Source organism: Jaculus jaculus, chromosome 11, assembly GCF_020740685.1.
Source record: "Jaculus jaculus isolate mJacJac1 chromosome 11, mJacJac1.mat.Y.cur, whole genome shotgun sequence".
NCBI classification, from domain to species: Eukaryota; Metazoa; Chordata; class Mammalia; order Rodentia; family Dipodidae; genus Jaculus; species Jaculus jaculus.
Window position 1 is genome coordinate 100,114,140 of NC_059112.1, and position 24,667 is coordinate 100,138,806.

At 39.6% G+C, this 24,667-nt stretch overlaps 1 protein-coding gene across 5 annotated transcripts in view; it reads right to left on the reverse strand.

Annotated features, from left to right (window-relative positions):
* Positions 1–24,667, reverse strand: part of Mrtfb (myocardin related transcription factor B) — a 206,237-nt gene that overhangs the window by 120,924 nt on the left and 60,646 nt on the right. For 4 of the 5 annotated variants that reach the window (XM_045161177.1, XM_045161173.1, XM_045161176.1 and 1 more), the window contains one exon: positions 7,259–7,475. In XM_045161177.1, the coding sequence (XP_045017112.1) occupies positions 7,259–7,412 (154 nt within the window). In that variant the 5' untranslated portion in view covers positions 7,413–7,475. Of the gene's footprint in view, positions 1–7,258; positions 7,476–22,098; positions 22,115–24,667 lie in introns of those variants that run through there. The other variant, XM_045161174.1, reaches the window with a different exon arrangement.

Here is a 24,667-nt window from a genome sequence, read left to right on the forward strand (position 1 = left end):
TGTTGTCTGGCCAAATTATATATTATGCTTATCAAACTGCCCAGTAAGCACTTATGTTAATGTTCACACCCTTATATTAATGTTACTCTCATGTTTGGTTGAGAATCTTCTCTTTTTAGATGGCAGTGACCTTGCGACGACTCAGAAGGCATCATGGTGATGGAAAGAAATGACCGCAGTGCTCAGTACTGCAATATCTTTATCACACCTTCCAAGGTTCAGGGTCTAATGTGCAAGAGGTAGCAGAAAGAATGTAAGAGCCATACGAAGGGCAGGACTGCATAGAACATGCTCCCTCCAGACACAAAATGGCCTGGATATCCATAGCCTCAGTGCCTGACACTACCTGTATAAGACCATCATAAGAGGAGGTAAAGATAAGACATCAAAAGTAAATGAGAGACTGATTGAGATGGGGAGGGGGTATGATGGAGAATGGAGTTTCAAAGGGGTAAGTGGGGGGGGAGGGTATTACCATGGAGTATTTTTTTAAAATTATTTATTTATTTATTTGAGAGCGACAGACACAGAGAGACAGATAGATAGAGGGAGAGAGAGAGAATGGGCGCGCCAGGGCTTCCAGCCTCTGCAAATGAACTCCAGACACGTGCGCCCCCTTGTGCATCTGGCTAACGTGGGACCTGGGGAACCGAGCCTCGAACCGGGGTCCTTAGGCTTCACAGGCAAGCGCTTAACCGCTAAGCCAACTCTCCAGCCCCCATGGGGTATTTTTTATAATCATGGAAGTTGTTAATAAAAAAAAATAAATAAAAATTAGGGCTGAAGAGATGGCTTACTGGTTAAGGCATTTGCCTGTGAAGCCAAAGGACCCAGGTTCAATTCCCCAGGACCCACATAAGCCAGATGCACAAGGTGGCACATGCATCTGGAATTTGTTTACAGTGGCTAAAGGCTGTGGTGTGCTCATTTTCTCCCTTTCTCTTTCTCCTCTATCTTCCTATTTCTCTCTCTCAAATAAGTAAACTGAAATACATTAATTAATTAAAGCAAGCAACTTATGATTTTTTCACTTACAGTAGCTGATATAAATATATTCTGTACAAAACTTAAGATTCTTTATTTCACATTCTTACTTATTTGTTTAATTGACAAATTAAAATGATATATTTATTATGTATAGCATGTTTCGAGATACGCAGCCTCTGTGGAATGGGAAAATAGAGCTAGTAACATATACAGTATACTACATACTGCTTTGGTGGTGAGCATGCTTAAAAATATCCTTTGTTAGCAATTTCCAAGAACACAATACATTGCTATTAATCCATCATCATACTGCACAACAGACCCCTTGAACTTATTCTTACTTAAATTTTGCAATCCTTGAATAATATTTCCCTAAATCCCTGGAATTCTGATAGCTCTATAAGAATTACTTTTTCATATAGGAATGTATATGCAAATTAATATAATGGGCATGAAATTAAAATACAGACTGAACATAAAGTTTCAAACCACTTGTTAAAGTCATTATTAGAAAAGGGAATAACCTCCTATTTGAGTCCTTCTATAGCATCTCATTATGAGATGCTCTTTCACTTGCACAACAGAAGTTAAAAAGTACTCTTGACAGGCTAGAGAGATGACTTAGCAGTTAAGGCACTTGCCTGTGAAGCCTAGGGACCCAGGTCTAATCCCCCAGTACTCACATAAGCCAGATGTGCATGGTGACACATGCACCTGAAGTTCATTTGCAGTGGCTAGAGGCCCTGGCACACCCATTCTCTCTCTCTCTCTCTCTAATAAATAAATAAAAAATATTTTTAAAGTATTCTTGGGGAACACACATTGGCTGAAAAGCCAACTTCATCCAAAGTTAATTGTATGCTCACAGAAAAAAAATGAAAAATCAACATTCTAATATTCCCAGGATATAATCTTACAATTAAATTACTACAGTGTTGTTACAAAGAAGTTTTAAACTACCTTTAATAAATAGTCAAATTGGACTGGAGAGAGGGCTTAGTGGTTAAGACGCTTGTGAAGCTTAAGGACTCAGGTTCAACTCCCCAGAACCCATGTAAGACAGATGTACAAGGTGTCTCATGTCCACAAAGTTGCACATGTGTACAAGATGGAGCATATGCCTGGAGTTTGATTGCAGTGGATGGAGGCCCTGGTGTGCCAATTATCTCTCTTTCATAAATAAAATAAATTTTAAAAACTAGTCAAATAGTCTCTTGGAAAGGACACTAGTTAGTTCTGGGAACACAACTGGGCAGCAAAAGGGTGCCTTTGGCATACAACCTACTCTTACTAGGTACCCAGAACATCTTAACCCATGTGTATTATCTATAAAAAAAAACCCAAAATTTTACAAAAAGGTTACATTCTAAAACAAATTCACCCTATCCAATGCAAAGCAATGGCAAATATATATAAATGATTGTCATAAAGATTATGAACACTTGAAATGACTAGAAAACCAGACCTCTATGTTGTGAATGGTACTTGTGATTTAGACATGAAATTTTCAGTGTCAGGTCATGCATTCATTTTAAAAACTGCTGGAACTCAAACAAAAGAGACAGAAATAAAGACATATCCTGGAAATGAGAGTCAGACAGATGACACATGGGAGATGTATTGATTTAACTGCAAGGGTTCATGTGCAGAGTTTGAACAGAATGGTTTCATGAACTTTGAGAATGGTAAAAACACTGTTTCTAAGAAATGATTGCATTGCTTCATAAAATGTAGTTATATTAACAAATTAAAAGGTTTTTTTTTTGTTTTGTTTTTTGGTTTTTTTTGAGGTAGGGTCTCACTCTAGCTCAGGCTAACCTGGAATTCACTATGAAGTCTCAGGGTGGCCTCGAACTCACGGTGATCCTCCTACCTCTGCCTCCCAAGTGCTGGGAATAAAGGTGTGAGCCACCATGCCCGGCTTAAAAGTTTTTAACTATATCATTTGCCTCCCTAAAAATGTATCACTTTGCACTTGTCTGCAAAGCCAAAGGACCTTGGTTCAATTCCCCAGGACCCATGTGAGCCAGATACACAAGGTTGCACATGTATCTGGAGTTCGTTTGCAGTGGCTGGAGGCCCTGGTGTGCCTATTCTTTTTCTCTCTCTCAGCCTTTTTCCCTGTCACAAATAAATAAATAAAAATAGAAGAAAAAATTTTTTAAAAACCTTTGAAGTTTAAAAATGTATTTATGAGTGTAACACTCACAAGGACTATGGAAAGTAGAGTGCTTGCCTAGAATGCGTAAAGTCCTGAGTTCAATCCCTAGTACCAAAAATTAATAAAATAGGTAAGAGAGGGGAAGAGAGAAGGAGATAATATGAGGAGGGGATTTTGTATTTGCACTTACTTACATTCAGGCATGTATACTAACTTCTGGAAGAGAACATGGAAAACTATCAATCATATGGCCACCACAGAAATACAAGAGTCTGCCATCCATTCCCTCCCCAACCAAAGACGGCCAGTTTGTGAGCAGTTCTACATTATGATTTTACACCAACAACTCTTATTTGCTCTTCTGTAATACTTTGGCCATTAACTAACTGTTCCAAATGTATTGTATGAATCTGATCATGTTTGGTCATTTCTCAGTAGTTCTGGATATCTGTCTCAGCTGCTGTCTGAGGTAAAGCTAGGATCCTGCTAATGCAGTGTTTGAAGGCCATCACTGTGCAGCCTTAGCCTTCTGGAAATCTGAAAGTAACTTAGCATAAGGGTGTTTAAGACAATTAAAAAGGTCAAAGGTAGCACCTAGATATATAGCAAAATGGATCTTAAGAGAGGGGAGGATACATTCAGGCCAAAAACCTATACTAAAGGACTAAGAGTTATCTTATTCACTTTCCTCAATACAGTCAGGCTAATACTTAGAACAAGTGGGAAACTTAGATCCCATGAAATCAACAGTATACAGAAGGAAACAGTCTGCAGGGAAGAAATCATTTCATGTCTTCTGGCTTAAAAAAATGTGTGTGTGTGTGTGTGTGTGTGTGTGTGTGTGTGTGTGTGTGTGTGTGTATGTGTTATTTATTTGAGAGTGACAGACAGACAGACAAAGAGGTATACAGAGAAAGAGAATGGGTAGGCCAGGGCCTCCAACCACTGCAAACGAACTCCAGATGCATGCACCACCTTGTGCATCTGGCTTATATGGATCCTGGGAAATTAAGCCTTGAACCAGGGTCCTTAGGCTTCACAGGCAAGTACTTAATCACTAAGCCATCTCTCTAGCCCATCTTCTGGCTTTTAAATATATTTATTTGACAGAGAAGGAGGGAGCGAGAGAGAGAATGAATGGGTGTGCCAGGGCCTCCAGCCACTGCACATGAACCCCAGATGCATGCGCCACCTTGTGTATCTGGCTTACATGGTTATTAGGGAATCAAACCTGGGTCATTTGGCTTTGCAGGCAAGTGGTTTAACCGCTAAGCCATCTCTCCAGCCCTAAACTTCAGTTTTAAAAGCCAAAAGAGGGCTGGAGGGATGGCTTAGTGGTTAAGGCACTTGCCTGCAAAGCCAAAGGACCTTGGTTCAATTCCCCAGGACCCATGTGAGCCAGATACACAAGGTTGCACATGTATCTGGAGTTCGTTTGCAGTGGCTGGAGGCCCTGGTGTGCCTATTCTTTTTCTCTCTCTCAGCCTTTTTCCCTGTCACAAATAAATAAATAAAAATAGAAGAAAAAATTTTTTAAAAACCTTTGAAGTTTAAAAATGTATTTATGAGTGTAACACTCACAAGGACTATGGAAAGTAGAGTGCTTGCCTAGAATGCGTAAAGTCCTGAGTTCAATCCCTAGTACCAAAAATTAATAAAATAGGTAAGAGAGGGGAAGAGAGAAGGAGATAATATGAGGAGGGGATTTTGTATTTGCACTTACTTACATTCAGGCATGTATACTAACTTCTGGAAGAGAACATGGAAAACTATCAATCATATGGCCACCACAGAAATACAAGAGTCTGCCATCCATTCCCTCCCCAACCAAAGACGGCCAGTTTGTGAGCAGTTCTACATTATGATTTTACACCAACAACTCTTATTTGCTCTTCTGTAATACTTTGGCCATTAACTAACTGTTCCAAATGTATTGTATGAATCTGATCATGTTTGGTCATTTCTCAGTAGTTCTGGATATCTGTCTCAGCTGCTGTCTGAGGTAAAGCTAGGATCCTGCTAATGCAGTGTTTGAAGGCCATCACTGTGCAGCCTTAGCCTTCTGGAAATCTGAAAGTAACTTAGCATAAGGGTGTTTAAGACAATTAAAAAGGTCAAAGGTAGCACCTAGATATATAGAAAAATGGATCTTAAGAGAGGGGAGGATACATTCAGGCCAAAAACCTATACTAAAGGACTAAGAGTTATCTTATTCACTTTCCTCAATACAGTCAGGCTAATACTTAGAACAAGTGGGAAACTTAGATCCCATGAAATCAACAGTATACAGAAGGAAACAGTCTGCAGGGAAGAAATCATTTCATGTCTTCTGGCTTAAAAAAATGTGTGTGTGTGTGTGTGTGTGTGTGTGTGTGTGTGTGTGTGTGTGTGTATGTGTTATTTATTTGAGAGTGACAGACAGACAGACAAAGAGGTATACAGAGAAAGAGAATGGGTAGGCCAGGGCCTCCAACCACTGCAAACGAACTCCAGATGCATGCACCACCTTGTGCATCTGGCTTATATGGATCCTGGGAAATTAAGCCTTGAACCAGGGTCCTTAGGCTTCACAGGCAAGTACTTAATCACTAAGCCATCTCTCTAGCCCATCTTCTGGCTTTTAAATATATTTATTTGACAGAGAAGGAGGGAGCGAGAGAGAGAATGAATGGGTGTGCCAGGGCCTCCAGCCACTGCACATGAACCCCAGATGCATGCGCCACCTTGTGTATCTGGCTTACATGGTTATTAGGGAATCAAACCTGGGTCATTTGGCTTTGCAGGCAAGTGGTTTAACCGCTAAGCCATCTCTCCAGCCCTAAACTTCAGTTTTAAAAGCCAAAAGAGGGCTGGAGGGATGGCTTAGTGGTTAAGGCACTTGCCTGCAAAGCCAAAGGACCTTGGTTCAATTCCCCAGGACCCATGTGAGCCAGATACACAAGGTTGCACATGTATCTGGAGTTCGTTTGCAGTGGCTGGAGGCCCTGGTGTGCCTATTCTTTTTCTCTCTCTCAGCCTTTTTCCTTGTCACAAATAAATAAATAAAAATAGAAGAAAAAATTTTTAAAAACCTTTGAAGTTTAAAAATGTATTTATGAGTGTAACACTCACAAGGACTATGGAAAGTAGAGGAAATCTACTTGAAATTGTGAATTTTGCCTTTTAAACATGTGTGTTTAGTGTGTTCATAGTTCTGATCATTTTATTTATATTTTAAGTATTACAAATTAAGTGTGTATCATTTATCTTTATTCCTTTGTGTTAAAAACTCTGGGACGGGCTGGAGAGATGGCTTAGCGGTTAAGCGCTTGCCTGTGAAGCCTAAGGACCCCAGTTCGAGGCTCGCTTCCCCAGGTCCCACGTTAGCCAGATGCACAAGGGGGCGCACGCGTCTGGAGTTCGTTTGCAGAGGCTGGAAGCCCTGGCGCGCCCATTCTCTCTCTCTCCCTCTACCTGCCTTTCTCTCTGTGTCTGTCACTCTCAAATAAATAAATAAAAAAATTAAAAAGGAAAAAAAAAAAAAAAAAAAAAAAAAAACAAAAAAAAAACTCTGGGACATCTCTGTAGTCAATGACACTGGGCAGTACAGGCAGGGACTGAACAGAAAACACTTACTTTGTAGAAAAGAATGAACCAGACAGACTATGACTGAGAACTTGGTTTCACCTTTAAGTATTAGTTGAAAAACACTCAAATGAGAAGGTCCTGCCTCCTAGTAATCACTGAGGTAGACTTCTTGAAATGACGTCCCAACACACTGCATATGAGTCGGGGGGTGGGGGAGAGGGAAGCTGTGACCATAGCCAGCTTCCCAGCACCAAAACTTCATAGCATCATGCCAGGGATAGAGGTGCTCCAGGTGTTTGTACCAAGATGGGCCAAACCTAAGGCTGATTCTGTAAGTAGCACTGTCACCACCTAAGATACTTTCTTACTGGGGACTCAATGAAAGAATGAAAGTGAAATTCTGCTGCTACTAAAAGTCACCCTGTACTCTACTGTCAGACTACCCCCCCCCAAAAAAAAATCACCTGTGAGCTCAAACTAACTAGGCTTACAAGGAGGGTAAGTATCTTGGTCAAAGGTCCATTGTGCATGTGGAGAACTCACCATTCTTTCTTTCATTCAGAGGAGGTAAATGTTGACTGGATTGCAGGGAGAGTTCCTGGAATTCGTGGGCCACAGCCTCACTTTGAGGACTTGGTGCAAGGTGGGCTAGAGGTCCCAGCTCATCCTCTGTGTCTATAGCCCCTGTGTGATCCATTGTGTTCCAGCTACTGGCAATAGAGAGTATGAGACACTCCTTACACGTGGCCTGTCAAAAAGACTGACAAAATAAAGAATATGTAAATAAATGGTCCACTACTTTTTTCCAGTTTATACAAAAATATTAAGCTAGGGTTCATGGGTTCTAGGTTCACTTCTACTGCTATGTGGCCATTACCAGTTCATTTACCCTCTCTGGATTTCAGGTTCCTTGTCCAATAAACAGAAATAAGCTTCCTATCTAAAAAGCATTTATTGTATGAATAAAAGCCAAAAGATACTTGAAACATTTTTGTATGAAAAACAGAAGAAAACTATAGCTACTGATGTCATTTAAAGATTTTTAAAAGCCGAGCATGGTGGCGCACGCCTTTAATCCCAGCACTTGGGAGGCAGAGGTAGGAGGAGCGCCGTGAGTTCGAGGCCACCCTGAGACTCCATAGTGAATTCCAGGTCAGTCTGGGCCAGAGTGAGAACCTACCTCAAAGAAAAAAAAAAAAAGATTTTTAAAACATGCTCAAATAAGAAGAAATCCAACTAATACAAATGAAAACAAGCAGGCTGGCTTGAAAAATCATCTTGACTCCTATATATAAAGCAACTTTAAACCATCAATGCTTCAGATAAAGATTGATTTATGAGCCTGGGTCTCAAAATAAAAACAACAAGGAACAATGGGCACATAATTCATGACAAAGAAATATTTATTTTAGGTCACTGAGACTTGGGACTGTTTGTTACTCCAGCAGAACCTGGGCCATGCTGACCGATTAGAAATCAGTAAGGAAACTTATTATAAGCTAGAAGATGACAGTCTGGGCTATGCACAATGACACATTTAGTATGACTGTTGCCCACTTATGTGGTAGCACTCCCCCATACACAGATTGTCTGTCTAGTCACCTACAGATGGGCATTTGTTTTTTTCCAGCTTCTGACTACAACAATGAAAGATAATAAGAATATTTCTTTCTAGGTATTAATCTGGAATTAACTTTCATTTAATTTTTCACTGGTAAATAGATACAAAAGGGAGGCTAGATCTTATGACAACTGTATCCTTAAAATTTTAAGAAGCATGAAATTGTACTTTGAAGTGGCTGGACCATCTGTGCTTCTACAAAGGCACCAGAATTCACACTGATCTGTATCTCACTTCACTTACTCAAATCTTTTCATTTTAGACATTTTATTGGGCATGTGTCATTTTCTTGTAAATCACACTTAAAAAAAATATTTTACTTGAGAGAGAAAGAATGTGTGAGTGAGTGTATGGGCATACCAGGGCCTCCTGCCACTGGAAACTAACTCGAGACACACGCATCACTTTGTGTATCTGGCTTTGCGGGGATTCTGGGGAATGGAACCTAGGCCGTCAGGCTTTGCAAACAAGTACCTTGAACTGCTGAGCCATTTCTCCATCCCTGAATCACAGTTTTGTTATAGCTAATTAATCTTGGATTAACACAAGATCACAAGGATTACCCGCCGTATTGTCTTTTACAAATAGATTCATATTCTACATTTTAGTCTGTGACTAATTTTAAATTAAGTTTTATATTTGTAATGAGATATGAATCAGTCATTTAAAGGACATACTGAATGTATTAGCACAATTTGTGGAAAAGATGACTTTTCTCTACTAAATCACCTTTGCACCTTTGTTGAAAGTCAACTGATCATGTGGATATATGGATCTAACCCTTGACTCTCCATTTAGTTCTCCAAAATGAGTGAATTACAAAGGAGGAACTCCTAAATAATTTACATAAACTCTGCCTCAGCTCTTTGGAGATCCCTAAACTTACACACATGGGCAGGGAAGAAGACTCCACCCCAAGTCCCAAGTATGAAAAAGAAAAAAAAAAACCTAAAGAGTGTCTGTCACTCTCAAATAAATAAATAAAAACAAACCAAACAAATTTTTTGTTACTTTTTTTTTTTAATTTTTATTTATTTATTTATTTGAGAGCGACAGACACAGAGAGAAAGACAGATAGAGGGAGAGAGAGAATGGGCGCGCCAGGGCTTCCAGCCTCTGCAAACGAACTCCAGACGCGTGCGCCCCCCTTGTGCATCTGGCTAACATGGGACCTGGGGAACCGAGCCTCGAACCGGGGTCCTTAGGCTTCACAGGCAAGCGCTTAACCGCTAAGCCATCTCTCCAGCCCTAAAAATGGATTTTTAAAAAACAGAAATTCACGACAGATTATTTTTTTAAAAGTCTAAAAACACATAAGTAGCATAATTTTAAATAGGAAACATAAGTAGGATGGGGTGAACAGGTACTAAAAGGTCATGCAAGCAGGAAGCCAAGAAGTCTCTAATAGCGACTCTGTATTAATACTACATACCGTAGACTGCACAAAATTGTACTAGGTAGTTTCACTAAGAAACATTAAGATCTTACTCCTAGACTTTTTTAAAATTGTTGTTGTTTTTCAAGGTAGGTAGCCCAGGCTGACCTGGAATTCACTACGTAGTCTCAGGGTGGCCTCCTCAACCTCCTGAGTGCTGGGATTAAAGGCATGCACCACCATACCTGGTTAGACTTTTTTTTTTCAAAATATTATATTTATTTTGAGAAAGAGAGATAGAGGCAGATAGATAGACAGAATGGGTATGCCAGGGCCTTTAGCCACTGCAAATGAACTCTAGATGCACACGCTACCTTGTGTATCTGGCTTACGTGGGCCCTGGGGAAATCAAACCTGAGTCCTTAGGCTTTGCAGGCAAGCATTTTAACCACTAACTCTCCAGTCCTAGATATTTTTGTTCCTGTGAATTTTTGTTTTTTTGAGGTAGGGTCTCACTGTAGCCCAGGCTGACCTGGAACTCACTCTGGTATCTCAGGCTGACCTCAAACTGAAGACTATCCTCCTACCTCTGCCTTCCAATTGCTGGGATTAAAGGCATGCACCACCACACCTGTGAATTTTTATTTCAAACAATTTATTCCTAAAAAATAAAATCTGCTCAGGGCAAACTATTTCTAAGATACAAGTAGTACATATAATGGCAAGATGTACACTTTGCACATTAGTACTAACAGAAGATCCTTTAGACAGATTTAAAATATTTTCACGGCACTATTATCTGTTCTTAACACTGAAGAATTTTTTCAACTTATTATGCTTTGACGTTGTGCTCACCTTCAACTCCCACACATCCTCCACATGGAGAAAATTATATGCTAAGCAAATCTTTACAAAGTATAGCAAATGGAAAAGAATAAGTTTTCAAAAAAATTAACTTAATATTCGAGAACATTTTTGATGGAACATGGAATATATTCTGAAAATTTGCAAATTGTCATCTTTAAGTACTTGACAAGTTCTTTTAAAAATGAAATCCAGCATCCATTGTAAAAACATCACCTAGTCTTTGAGATGTTTATGCATAAAAGCTGCTGACATGTTCAAGAAATGGCATTAGGATGGATCTTGCTTTAGGTCATAAGTTACAGAGGTAAAATGATAACTAGGTTTTAACTAGACCATGAGTGACAAAAATCCCAGTTTGTCTAGAGCTCACAGGATGAATAAGTACTACAACTTCATTGTCAGACACTACTCTGTGATAGAAAACCACCGAAAAACAGAACCAGGGGTATTATGCTTTCACTTTTCATTTTCTCATTCACTCATTTTTCTCCCTGAATGGCATCAAGATAATACTAATTATTTCATAGTTGAATAAATGCTGAACTATAAGACTAAGTTTGTTTCCACTATATATCCTTGCATGTAGTAACTAAGTTGCATGATACACTAACAGCATGGTACAGTTACCACCATCTACAAGAAATGTTAAGAAATGAAGGACGCTCAAATGATGTCAGTGTGAGACTTCAGAGATTTAATACACAACAGGTCAAATACAGACAGGTAGCTTATCCAGATATATTCAGCAAAAATGTTTAGCAATAAGCAAAGTTAATATGGCTATTCTTTAAAGATTTCCTGGGTCACAGGTATTAGGGAAACACCTAGCAAACAGCTAGGAAAAAGAAATGTCTAAACATAAGTGAGATGAAACAAAAGACTTGGGCAAAAAGTTCACAAATTTAACCATACACAATTAATTTCCTACATTAAAGTATTTCTAGTTAAATCATATGCTCAAACAGAAAATTTGGGCCCAAGCACCCTTTGAAGCAGTACAACTGTATGTCACTGAGAAACTGATGTAAATCTGGGCTATGGTACATTATCTGCCCTTTCCACATTTGTTAACATATCTGATTTAAAGCTCAAAATGTATTTACTAATGTAAGAACAAAACCATCGTAACTGCCTATATATAATTTTCTTAAAATCATGCTACCAATAATACTTCTACATAAAATTTCTTCAAGTAGGGCTGGAAGGATGGCTTAGCAGGTAAGGCACTTGCCTACAAAGCCAAAGGACCCAGGTTTGATTCCTCGGGACCCTCATAAGCCAGATATACAAGGTGGCACATGCATCTGGAGTTCGTTTGCAGTGGCTGGAAGACCCGGCATACTTACTCACACACACTCTCTCTCTCTCTCTTTCTCTCTCTCGTTATTTCAAAAAAAAAAAATAAATAAAATTTAATTTCTTAAGGGTATTAAGTTAAAAAATTTTAATATTTTAAATGAATAAAATTAACATTTCAATTTTATAAATGTGGAAAATACTCATAGAAAGAAACATTTCACTCAACCTATGTTTAGTCTTAACTCATGAAAAATGTTTTCACTCCTCTATTTTTATAATTAAATTCCTACTTTCTTGAATTCTGTTATATTTAAAAGACTATAAAAACTGACAAAATAAGCCGGGCATGGTGGCACATGTCTTTAATCTCAGCACTTGGGAGGCACAGGTAGAAGGATCGCTGTGAGTTCAAGGCCACCTTGAGATTACTGAGTGAATTTCAGGTCAGTCTGGGCTAGATCAAGATCCTACCTTGAAAAAAAACTTGAAAAAATGAAGGAGCATTTTAGTTGAAAGGTATCTGAGAACAAATGTGCAGTATAAGCACTTCTCTTCTCTCCTCACAATATGATCATCACCAGAGGTTAAAAAGTAAATCCTTGGTGGGGAGTAGGGAGGATCTCCAGCGATGCTAGTCTAGGACACAGTGTGATTCTAAAGCTATCCATCACAACTAGGTCATCTAGCAGGACTCCCCCTTTTTAATTTTTGTTTATAACTTCAAGAATTAACTTTTTTATTTAAGTATGTTGTATTTATGTATATTTGTGCATGGGCACATTTGTGCCACAGGACATGTGTGGAAGTCAGAGGACAATAGTATCAGGATGTCTGACCTCTCCTTTCATCTTCTCTTTGAGACAGATCTCTCATTTGGCTGCTACCTGGGTCAGTCTTGCTGGCCCAGGAGCTTCTCTCTTGGGTCTGCCTCCCATGGCTATCAGTAGGTATGCTGGGATCACAGATGCATGAGCCCTTTTGTGTCCAGCTTTGAACACAAATGCTGGAGAACTGAACTTGGGCCAACAGGCAAGCAAGAACCTTTAAGCAGTGAGCCATTTGCCCAGCCCCAGGACTCCTCGTTTTATAGAGAATAAGTCATCTGTCCAAAAAGTAGCTAGAGAGGTAAGAAACAAATTACACTACCTGTGAAAAGTAGACAGTAGATGCAAAGTGCTATGGGGACCACTGAATGAAATGCCTGCCATCTGCTGTCATAGGTGAGCTAGGAAAGTCTGCAAGCCTACACAGGATACATAGGAGCTCTTCTCAGTGAAAGGGAGGACATGAGACAGGGTGGGGAGGCTGGGGAAGCAGAGTAAAATACAAGTAAGGAGTGAAGTCTTAGCACACAGGGGTATGATCAGATTCAGACTTTTTTTAAAAATTTTTGGTTTTTTGAGGAAGGGTCTCACTTTGGCTCAGGCTGATCTGGAATTCACTATTTAGTCTCAGGGTGGCCTCAAACTTCACGGCAATCCTCCTACTTCTGCCTCCTGAGTCCTGGGATGAAAGGCGTGTGCCACCATACCCAGCCAGATTTAGATTTTGACAAGCTAACTGTGGCAGAAACCCATTACTGAAGTCTTATGTTCAAATGCTAGGACTGAAGCATGTGGTGATGCCGGTGGGAATAAATTCAAATATCATTCAAAAATCACATTCTAAAGCTGGATGACTGGACAATGTGGAAGGTAAAAGAGGTTAAAGAAATGAAGGTGAGGGCTGGAGAGATGGTTTAACGATTAAGGCATTTTGCCTGCAAAGCCAAAGGACCCGAGTTTGATTCCCCAGGACCCATGTAAGCCAGATACTCTAGGAGGCACATGAGTTTGGAGTTTGTTTGCAGTGGCTGGAGGCCCCGGTACATCCATTCATTCTCTCTCTCTCTCAAATAAATTATCTATCTATCCATCCATCCATCTATCTATCTATCTAAAAAAAGAGATGAGGGTGAGCAGAGGCTTCTAGTATGGCCGCAGGAAGGCAGGTGCTATGATACATTAAGGCAGGAAGGTAGACAGGGGCAAGGTGGAATGGGTTCTTGGACAAACTGCAGACTCCTCTCCCCGACCTGAGCTCTGAAGAAGAGAGATGACTGCAGATAGAGCCTTTTAACTTCAGGCAAATCACTTGGTCTCTTAGGATTCTCTAAGTGAAAAAAAAAAAAAAAAATGAGAAAGAACTAAAAAAAAAAAACCCAGACAGGAAGAATGTTGAGTTTGACATTAAGTTCAGTCTCAGGCTTTCCTTCATTTTGTCCTAATTATCTCTCATTGGGTTCATCATTTCCATTTATAAATGAGTAAAACCAAGGTTTGCAAAGATTAAACAAATAGTCCCAAAGCCAGGTTTACACAGTCCTCCCACAAGATGTGCCACAATACAAGTAAGCTGGAGCAAAGGAGACATATAACTGGAGGAGGAGCTGTAAAATATCTTGCCTCTACAAATCTCTACCATCTACAGGAAGGCTCTTGCACTGTGCTGAGTTCTGGGGTTCCAATGATAAAGCCACACAGGCCTATACTCAAAGGAGCTGAGACCTCGTTCAGAAGGGAGTTCCAATCCATCAGTGCTGATCAGGAGCAGTAAGGAAGGTGAAGGAAATGCTCCTTTGTTGTGAACTACACCCCAGGTGGGAAGACTTGAAGCCTGCAGTTGTAGCTGTTCTTCATATAGACCTTTTTTTTTTTTAAAAATGTAGTTTTATTCATTTATTTGCAAGCAGAAGGAGAAAGAGAAAAAGAATGAAAATGAATGAGAGAATATGGGCATGCCAGGACTCCAGCCACTGAAAACAAACTCCAGATGTATGTGCCACTTTCTGCATCTGGTTTTATATGGGTACCAGGGAATCGAACCTGAATCATTAGGCTTTGCAGGCAAGTGCCTTAACTACTGAGCCCTCTCTCCAGCCCAAGGACATCTTTTTGATGCTAGGTTATAAGTGTTTGAAATAAACTACTTATAAGTTTTTATTTGTAGCATTTAGATTTTAACATGTAGGGGTTTCAAAAATATTTATTTGACAGCCGGGCATGGTGGTGCATGCCTTTAATCCCAGCACTCAGGAGGCAGAGGTAGGAAGACTGCCAAGAGTTCGAGGCCACCCTGAGACTACAGAGTGAATTCCAGGAGAGTGAGACCCTACTTTGAGAGGTAGGTAGGGGGAGGGAGGGAAGGAGAAAGAGAGAAGGGGAAGGAGAGAATGGGTGCACCAGAGTCTCTTGTTGTTCAAACACAAATCCAGATGCATGTGCATCTGGCTTTAAGTGGGTACTGGAGAATGGAACCAGGGCTACTTTCAGCACCTTTTACCACTGAGCCACCTCTCCATGTACTTTTTATGTGTAGCCATTAAGTACACAGCAAAATGTACTATAAATATACCAAATACTGACAATACCCTGTATAGGAAAAGTTATATTAACAGCCCCTCTATGTAAGGCCTTATTGCTATAGCTCTAGGAATACCATGTGGATAAATTGCAATGAACTTGGCTCTGAGCCAACTGAATGCCACTGTTGTAGTCAACTCTACATTGCTGGGTTGAATATCCAACCAGACACAGTTTATGCAAAGATCAGGTTGATTTCAAGCTTACAGATCCAGGGACGTTCCATCAATGGTAGAAAAAAGCTGACTCTCTTTCACAGATCCAAGCAGAGAGAAACAAACTGCAGACAGCACACACACCACCAGCAGCAAACATAAAACATACCTGAGCTCAAATGTTCACCACACCTTTGGACTGGAATCCAGATACGCACTCAGTGACACAGCCCCTCTAGCAGGAATCTGTCTGCTAGAGGCTGGAGATGCAAACTCAATTTTAATAAAATTCCTGAATCTACGGGCCTTATATTTTGAACTACCACAGCCATCCTCTCAAATGATGCAGTCCTAACAAGCACTATGACAAATCCTAAGTAAGCAATGTTTGAAGTATTCAGTATGCCCTGTAAACAAAGATCTCAATTAGCCAAAATTTAAAACACATATTGCTTTCAAATTTCTATATATAAAGACATAGAATTAAAATATTAATTGTTCTCTAAGTAAAATGGGCAAAATCTCATCCCTGTGGTTTCAACAACTATGTTTTCAGATATTTTATTCATAATGAATAACTCTCAGAAAGTAAGAATTGATTAGATGATGGGTTTTAAGCTGAAGTGACTTCCCTTTAATAAACTTTTAATTTTGTTGAACCAAAATTAACACTTGATTTAAATGCTAAGAAGTAAATATTTTTAAACAGGTCTTTTTAAAAATTTATTTGTTTGAGAGAGTGAGAGAGAAAGAAGCACAGAGAGAGGGAGAGAGAGAGAAAAAAAAAATGATGTGCCAGGACTTCTGGCCACTACAAATTAACTCCAGGTGCATGCTACACCTTGTGCATCTGGCTTAAGTGGGTCCTTGGGGAATCAAACCGAGGTCTTTTGGCTTTTCAGGCAAACGCCTTAACACTAAGCCATCTGTCCAGCCCAAACAGTTCAAAATTTTGTTTATTTATTTAGCAGTGCTGGAGATTGAACCCAGGACCTTGCACATGCTAGGCAAGTCCACTGCCCTATATCTTCAGTCCTGAATGATTTAACACGTAAAAAGTATATTGTGCTGTGCCATGAGCAGGCCTGGGCTCCTAGTTTCCTGACTCCCAATATCCCTGCACTGGTGTGTGTGTGTGCAAGGCAGCGAGAACTGAGGAGATAAAAAAAAAAATCAACCCTCAAATTAGCCAGGGCCCAGGTGAAACCACAGAGGAATTGGCAAGAGAGAAGCAAGAGTGTTGCTTCAATGACAAGCCTGATAACCTACAGACAGACACTGAGGATATTCAAAACGTACCAAAGCAGAAATCCAGAAGAAGCTGAGAGCTCAACACTATAGTAGACTTGAAACACGCCCACCATGGCTCAGGGAGTCTTATGGAAGGGGTTGAGAGACTCTAAGAGCCACAGAGTAGAAGGGAATGTTCCGAGGCACCCCCTACACACACACACCTTTACATTTTCTGACTGCTGCTCTGACACCTCATAACCCACAATCCATCAGTGGAATGGGGCAGGTAGGAGGGAAAAATGTACCAGCTCACGATGTGTCCATACAAGGTTTCTATTTAATAAGGGGGGGGGGGCGTATATTGTGCTCTTATGTCCAAAGGAAGAAAAGAAGAAGGGGAAGAGAAATATATATTAAAAAAGGGAGACAAAAAAAGAGGGAGGTCTCCTTATTTTTTGCCCCCCCCTTACAGCTTGTTATCAGCAGTTAACAGAATTTAAATGTAAATTTAAAATACATGTGAAAATAAAGTGTAATTTACTGATTTAAGGTATCAGAGGTCTCCTAACTTGTACTTTAGTTCCTTAATATCTATTTAATCAGAAAGAAGCTCTCTTGTCTGATACACCACATGGGTTCATTAAATGGTAAATAAAACTCTAAGTTAAAAGTCAATGATCTTACTCAGGAGGCAGAGGTAGGAGGATCACTGTGAGTTTGAGGCCACCCTGAAACAACATAGTGAATTCCAGGTCAGCCTGGCCTAGAGGCAAGACCCTACCTTGAAAAACCAAAAAGAGGCAATTATCTTAGCTGGGCCTGGTGGTATGTGTCTTTAATCCCAGCACTCAGGAGGAAGAGGTAGGAGGATTGCTTTGAGTTCGAGGCCACCTTGAGACTACATAGTGAATTCCAGGTCAGCCTGAGTTAGAGTGAGACCCTAGCTCAAAAAAAAAGAAAAAAAAAAAAAAAAAGGAAAAGGAAGACATATGCTATATATCCTTCTTTTATATATTATATAAATAATACACATATTATTAATTATCAAGGTGACTATGATACTAGAACTATTTATACTATTTTAATATAACTATTACATATGTAAATAAACACATATAGTGACCATTACTAAGTGAAACTAGACTAAGCAAAGACACAGGAAAGCAACATGGCTTTTGACTGTGTGTGACTGAGTGGAGGTGTAATGAAGTGGCAGCTGAGAGGCTGGAATGGATTTTTGGTGGTTGCATTGTCATTTTTGAACATGAAAATGTATTGCTTATGCTTAAACAGGAAACAGATTAATACAAAGATCCCTGTGAGCATTTTCCATCCTGTAATGTATTTACTCAGGTCTGTAACATCAAACTTGTTTGCCTTTTGTACATTTATGTGAATCACTTACTGAAATACTAAACAGAACTAGAAAAATTTTTGCAATAAACTAATAGTATTTTTTAAGTTGAGACTAATCCCCCATTACAGTTTCCCTCGTAAATTACAAGCAACATGACTATGGTCAAGTTATTTGCCCTCCTTAAGCCTATTTGTATGATGGGTGGAAGCAATATGATCACTGCATGAGGTAAATTAAATGACATGCTCTATAGATATACGTCAAATGTGTGAGAGTAAGAACCTAGTAAGCACTAACAGACGGCGGGATCCATTCTCCAGTGCACTGTCCCCAATTAATACATTCACCAGCTATCCCAGTACAAGGCCCTGCAACATGACAGACCTTGGTAAGCTGGAGCTGTGGCGGGAAAGCTTGCTTCTCTGCTGCCAGGCAGCCCAGATTCAATTTCAGATCTAGCACATTCCAACTGGTAAGCAACCACTGGCACCTTCTAAGCCACAATATATCTAATTAAAGCAAGGTGCTTACTTAGATTGACAGGGGAACAATGAGGTGACAGACGTGAGGTGCACAGCAGAGATGTGGATAAATCAATAGGTGTCGATAATGTGAGCAATTAGTGTTATTATTTTGTCTATCACATTCCTGGTTTCCTGCCTCCATTATGTGAAATAATACAAAAAGCACAAGAATGATTTTCAAACTGCATGTCAAACCTCATTTCTAGCTTGTCTTGACTTTCTAATTACACTTCAAACTTCCAAATGAAAAAAGTTTATTCCTACTAACTGTTCTGACACATACACAAAAAATTCTGATGAATTATGACAGTAGGGTTTTAAAATTTTCCTTAATATAAGCACACTACAGGCTAGTTTTGAAAGCCACAGAGGCTGAAATTAATATTTCTATTTCGCACTGCTTTCTCTCTAGTATTTGGGATTTAACAGGTATCTGGATACCAAGATATTTGGCAACATAACATAGCTACATGGATATGATTTTTTTAAGGAAAAAAAAAGTATTGTTCTTAAAGATAAGGTATCAATCCTGAAGTTACTTCTTTTTTTTTAATTTTTTTTTCGTTTATTTTTACTTATTTGAGAGCAACAGAGAGAGAGAGAGAAAGAGGCAGATAGAGAGAGAGAATGGGTGTGCCAGGGCCTCCAGCCACTGCAAACTGAACTCCAGAAGCATATGCCCCCTTGTGCATCTGGCTAACATGGATCTTGGAGAATCGAGCCTCAGGCTTCACAGGCAAGCGCTTAACCGCTAAGCCATCTCTCCAGCCCCAATCCTGAAGTTACTTCTTAAAACTAGTAATCCAGTCTCAGGGGATTCAAGTTTCCAAAAATGTTTTTTTTTTAAGATTTATTTTTATTTATTTGAGGGTGGGGGAGAATGGGCGCCACCAGGGTCTCTAGCCACTGCAAATGAACTCCAGATGCATGTGCCACCTTGTGCATCTGGATTACATGGGACCTGGAGAATCGAACCTGGATCCTTAGACTTCACAGTAAGTGCCTTAACCACTAGGCAATCTCTCCAGCCTTGTTTATTTATTTATTTTTTAAGTTTAATCAGTAAAGTAAAATCTTCCCCATGTTCCTCAGTATACTACTATCTCTTTGGCCACTTGTTAATGTAGCCAGAAAAGCTCAGGATTCTGAATTGAGTCCTAGAAAACCATTATTTTGGGTTACAATTCCAAGCTGAAACAATGTTACTCATGAAGTGAACAGTGGCCCAGGAGCCTTTGTTCTATAAGCAGCAGGACTGTCGCTACTTCCTATCAGTTCATCATAGGCCTTAAGAAAAATATTTTCACTTAAAATTTAAAAATCTTTAATCACTACTTGGCACATCACTTGGAAATGACCTCAGCATATTACAAACCTTCTAAGACAACCATTACTATGAAGTTCATTTGTCAAATAAGAAAAGCAACTATAGCACCCAAGTTGATTAAGTGAGTTATTTTAAAAGGAAAAAAGACTTGAGGGTTGTTATTGGATGAGTGGCAACAGGATATTTTTAGAAAATTTCTGGAGTTATCATAAAAATTACCAAGTGGATAAAACTTAAGGTGCTGGTGAGAAGGATTCTGTCCACCCTCACTCACCCTCCTTCCACAAGTCAGCCTCTCCTGCTGCCCCTATATGGCCTGCCATGACCTCCTCTTCACCAGGCCAGATTACCATGGAACCATGGGCAGGAATTCCATTCCCTTTCAAATCTAAGATGCCCAACATACTCCTTCCTAATGCAACCCTGACATTCAAACAGAACTAGCCTTCAGGACGGCTGAGTTAAGCAGTGTGCCTGCTGTGCCCTTCTATACACCTTGCTACAGAGGCCTCAAGAAAGGCAGAGGCAGCTGCAGTTAACATTCACAGTCAGCTAACATTCCAGTCTCCTTTGCACAGCATGTCACTACATGAACAACACTCCTGGCCTAAATACAGTCCTTAGACTATCAGCAAAGATTCTGGCTGGGTCTTTATTTGGAACGTGAAGGAAATCCCAACGGTTACCAAAATACAAATGTAAAGAGCTGACTTCACAGTTCTGAACAACAGAAGCCAGCACACACCAAAATTTTCAAAGAACCTGCAAGTAAAAAAACAGAGCAGGAAAACATTATTGGTTAAAAAGTGTAATAGAGAAACTCTCAAAATAACTATTGTCCATCAGTACATTAAAAAATAACATGATGGGATGAAGAGATGGCTTAGTGGTTAGGGTGCTTGCCTGCAAAGCCTAAGGACCCAGGTTTGATTCTCCAGAGCCCACATAAGCCAGATACACAAGATGGTGCATGCATCTGGAATTCGTGTGCAGTGGCTTGAGGCCCTTGGCGCTCTCACACTGTGTCTTGCAAATAAATAAATAAATAAATAAAAACTGAAAAGAAAATTTTAAAATAAAGAGATGTTGGTGTTCTTTTTAATTTAAATTATGGCATAAGTGTAAAAAGTAAGATACTTGAAATGGAAACTTGTCCTCAATACATAATTACGAAGAAAATCTTGGTTTCTGAACAGAATGTATTGTGTGCATACATAACACTCACACAGAAAGCAAAAGAAACAATAGGACAGGCAAGGAGAGTGTAGGTGGTTTGGAAGGCACAGGCAGGCAGGGAAAGCAAGTGCATGGCAGGCTGTATAAAAAAGAAACAGAGAAGGTGAGAAAAAAGGTTATGATAGGAGACTATGGAAGTAAGGAAATGGTACACCGCTGGCAATCTGTCACAGACTTGGAAGTGGATACTTCTGAGACTCTCGGGATGTCCCACGGGATAGCTGCTCATTGCACATGTCCACTTAACTAACTATAAATTAATTACAATAAAATGCAGGAAAAACCCGGCTCCACAATAGCATCAGTCACATTCTAAGAGACTAACAACCCCCATACCAGGCGGCACAGACAGCATTTCCATCAGTACAGACCACCACTGCTGGTCATGTTATTCTGGTATTGATAAAATCTTTACAGTGAGGACATAGTGCTTTCACGGTTTACAAAGGGAATCAAGACATTTTCAATTTGAAAAGAATAGAGGTTTGGGGTTTTGTTTTTCTCATTTTGTACTTCTTTTAATACTTCCTCTTCAAATACTGCAGAAGCACCAGAAGTTTTGTAAAACCTTAATAATTTATATAGTAGCCAATTTTCTCTCAGTTGTGTGATTCTTACTCAGTTCTACTTAGTAAGAGTTCAAATGCCACCAGAATAAAGAATATGATGAAATGCATTTGGAGCGTCGTGACATAGCTCTTGTTCTTTGAAATCTAAAAAAGGTCATGTTACTCATTCTTCACAGAAGCAGGAGCATTTGATAGAAATCTCTTACAGTTTAGACAAACATTTTAAATTGAAGCTTTTTCTTCAAAAGAATGACATTTAAAAATAACATTTATTTTTTTCTTATTCAATTCAGTACAAAGTAAAGAAGGGAAAAAAGTAAACCTGAAGTTAAAAATAAAGACTACATTAGCTAGAAAAGAAAATGGCAATGCCAAGAGCCAGTCCTCAACTGAAGACTGTAACACCGAAGCATACTCACGGCGAAAAATTTCAGAAGCTCTGATGTAACACAGGTCTGGTGCGCAAGTGAGGCTGCAGAAGAGCAGAAGGCACAGGTTTGTGGGGAGGGAGCACATAAGCAACATCTCCAGACTCTCCACTTCTTTTGGAACTGCTACCAACTGCAGCCCAGTTGTGACTGCTATAAATACCACCAGCCCACCTGAACCTGTGCCCTCAACAATATCAGGTCCACTGACTTTCTGTGTGCAAACTTTTACTACATAAGCATCCACTCAGGGTTCTCCCAGTAGGGCCTTGCAGAACACCTCTACATATAAAGCCATGGCAATTAGGACAGCATAGAAATGATCAAGAATGTGTGTATTATAGATCATTGAAACAGAAGCCATAAATGCTGAGCAATCCAAATAAATGACAGTGGCCTTATCAATCAGTGGGGGAAAGATAAAATATACAACAGTGACAATGATTTATGCCACTAGTTTATTTGCATAGGAGTTATTTCCCATTTCATACCCACACAAAATAAGTTTCATGTATATTAGACTGACACTGAAAAACAGAACTTTTGAAAGAAAACACGGTATGATCTCTTTATATTATGCCACATTAAACATGATACAAGAAGTATCCACCATAAATGGACAATCATAATTAAAATGCAAAACTGTTACACAGCAACATACACCACAAAGTGAAAAGATATGTCACCATGGAGAACATATCTGAAATATAGGAAATAATCTGAAATGCAAAGCATCAATAAAATACCTATCCCAAATACACAAACATCTAAAGTATATTTTTAAAAACATACAAAAGAAAAAGGTGATAAAAGAAGAAACCCAAATAGTCAAATGAACCTCATGATGCTTGGACTGGGGCAATGGCTCAATGGGTCACTGTTATGCAAGCATGAGGATCTGAAAAAGACTGCATTTGATTCTACAGTCCCATATAAGCGGCTGGGCATGCCCACACACATTGTAATCCCAGTCCTGTGGGGCGGGGACATCAGCAAGCTTCAGAATCAGCTAGAGACTCACCTCAAGAACACACAGGAGCAATAAAGGAAGATACCTAATGGTCTCCTCTGGCCTCCACACATGTATACACAGGACACAGGCATGTACATACACATACATACACTGCAACATACACACACAAACACACACACACACACTCTCTCTCTCTCCACACTACAGCAGCAAAAAAGGGAAGTTTTTTTTAAATTATTTTTTATTTTTATTAGCATTTTCCATGATTATAAAAAAAATCCCATGGTAAAAAAGAAAGTTTTTTTTAAAAAAGACAATGTTTAAGCTCACTAGAAATCAAGAGAATGCACTATTTTAAATTGATAAAAATTCAAATGCCTGACAACACCAAGACTTGGCAAGAATATGAAACAATAAAAACTCTGTTAAAGGACTGAAATGGCAACAGCTACTGTGGAGAATGATCTTAACAACTAGTTAAATGGAGGCACACATACCTTTTTTGTTTTAGACAGGCCTCAACTTCTCTATGTAGCTGAGGATGACCTTGAACTTTTTTATTTTTTATTGATTTATTTGAGGGTAAGGAAAGAAGTGTGCCAGGGCCTCCAGCCAGTGCAAACAAACTCCACACACATGCACCACCTTGTGCATCTGGCTTTAAGTGGGTACTGGGGAAATCGAACATAGGTCCTTTTGGCTTTGCCAGCAAGCAACTTAATTATATCACAAAGCAGAAAGATTATAAATGCTTGTCCCAAATACAAAGGTAGGGTATCTAATCTAGAAGGGGGGAGGCAGGCATTTCCCTGAAAATGACCTCTAGTCCCACAATGGAAAGACAGATGAACAAGTGAACAAAGGAATGCAAGGCTGCAGACTGGATTAAGGAACTGTTCAAGACATAGGGACTGAAATACATCCGTACCAAGGTAAAGTGGGGAGTGGCTGCTGTGAGGCTCCAGAGGTAAACTGGATGATGGTGAAGAAGTGTGAACTTTAACTTCAGGAGAGCAAAAAGCAACTGGGAAGATGTATACAGGGAAGGGAGATGAGCAACGCTGATTCTGAGTCATCACTGTGGAGAACAGGCTGCAGGAGATGGATTCAGTGGCTGAGCCATAGCTTGACCTATTGGTGCCTGAAGGCAAAAGGGAAGACCCTCATAAAATGTTGAGACAGGAGAATCATCCCAGCAACATGTCAATTTATCTGCACAGTAATTCTAACACCTCAAACTGCAAAATTCTATAAGGTTTTTGCAATTATCTGTGATACTATTTCCTAGAATTATGTGGCAACCAAATCCGAACCTGACTGACATGATCTGTGTTTATCCTGTATCACGCTTAATGCATGATTATGTGATACTGCTCCAGCTCTCACTGGATCTCTTTAAAATTTTTAAAAAGTAGCTAGGCATGGTGGAACTGCCTCTAATCCTGGGAGGCTGAGGTAGAGAGGTCATGAATTCAAGGCCAGCCTGAGCTACACAGTAAGATGCTGTCTCCAAAAAAAATAATGTTAAGCAAAATACACATGACTCAGAAAGATAAATATATGAAATCTAGATTCTTTTTCTTTCCT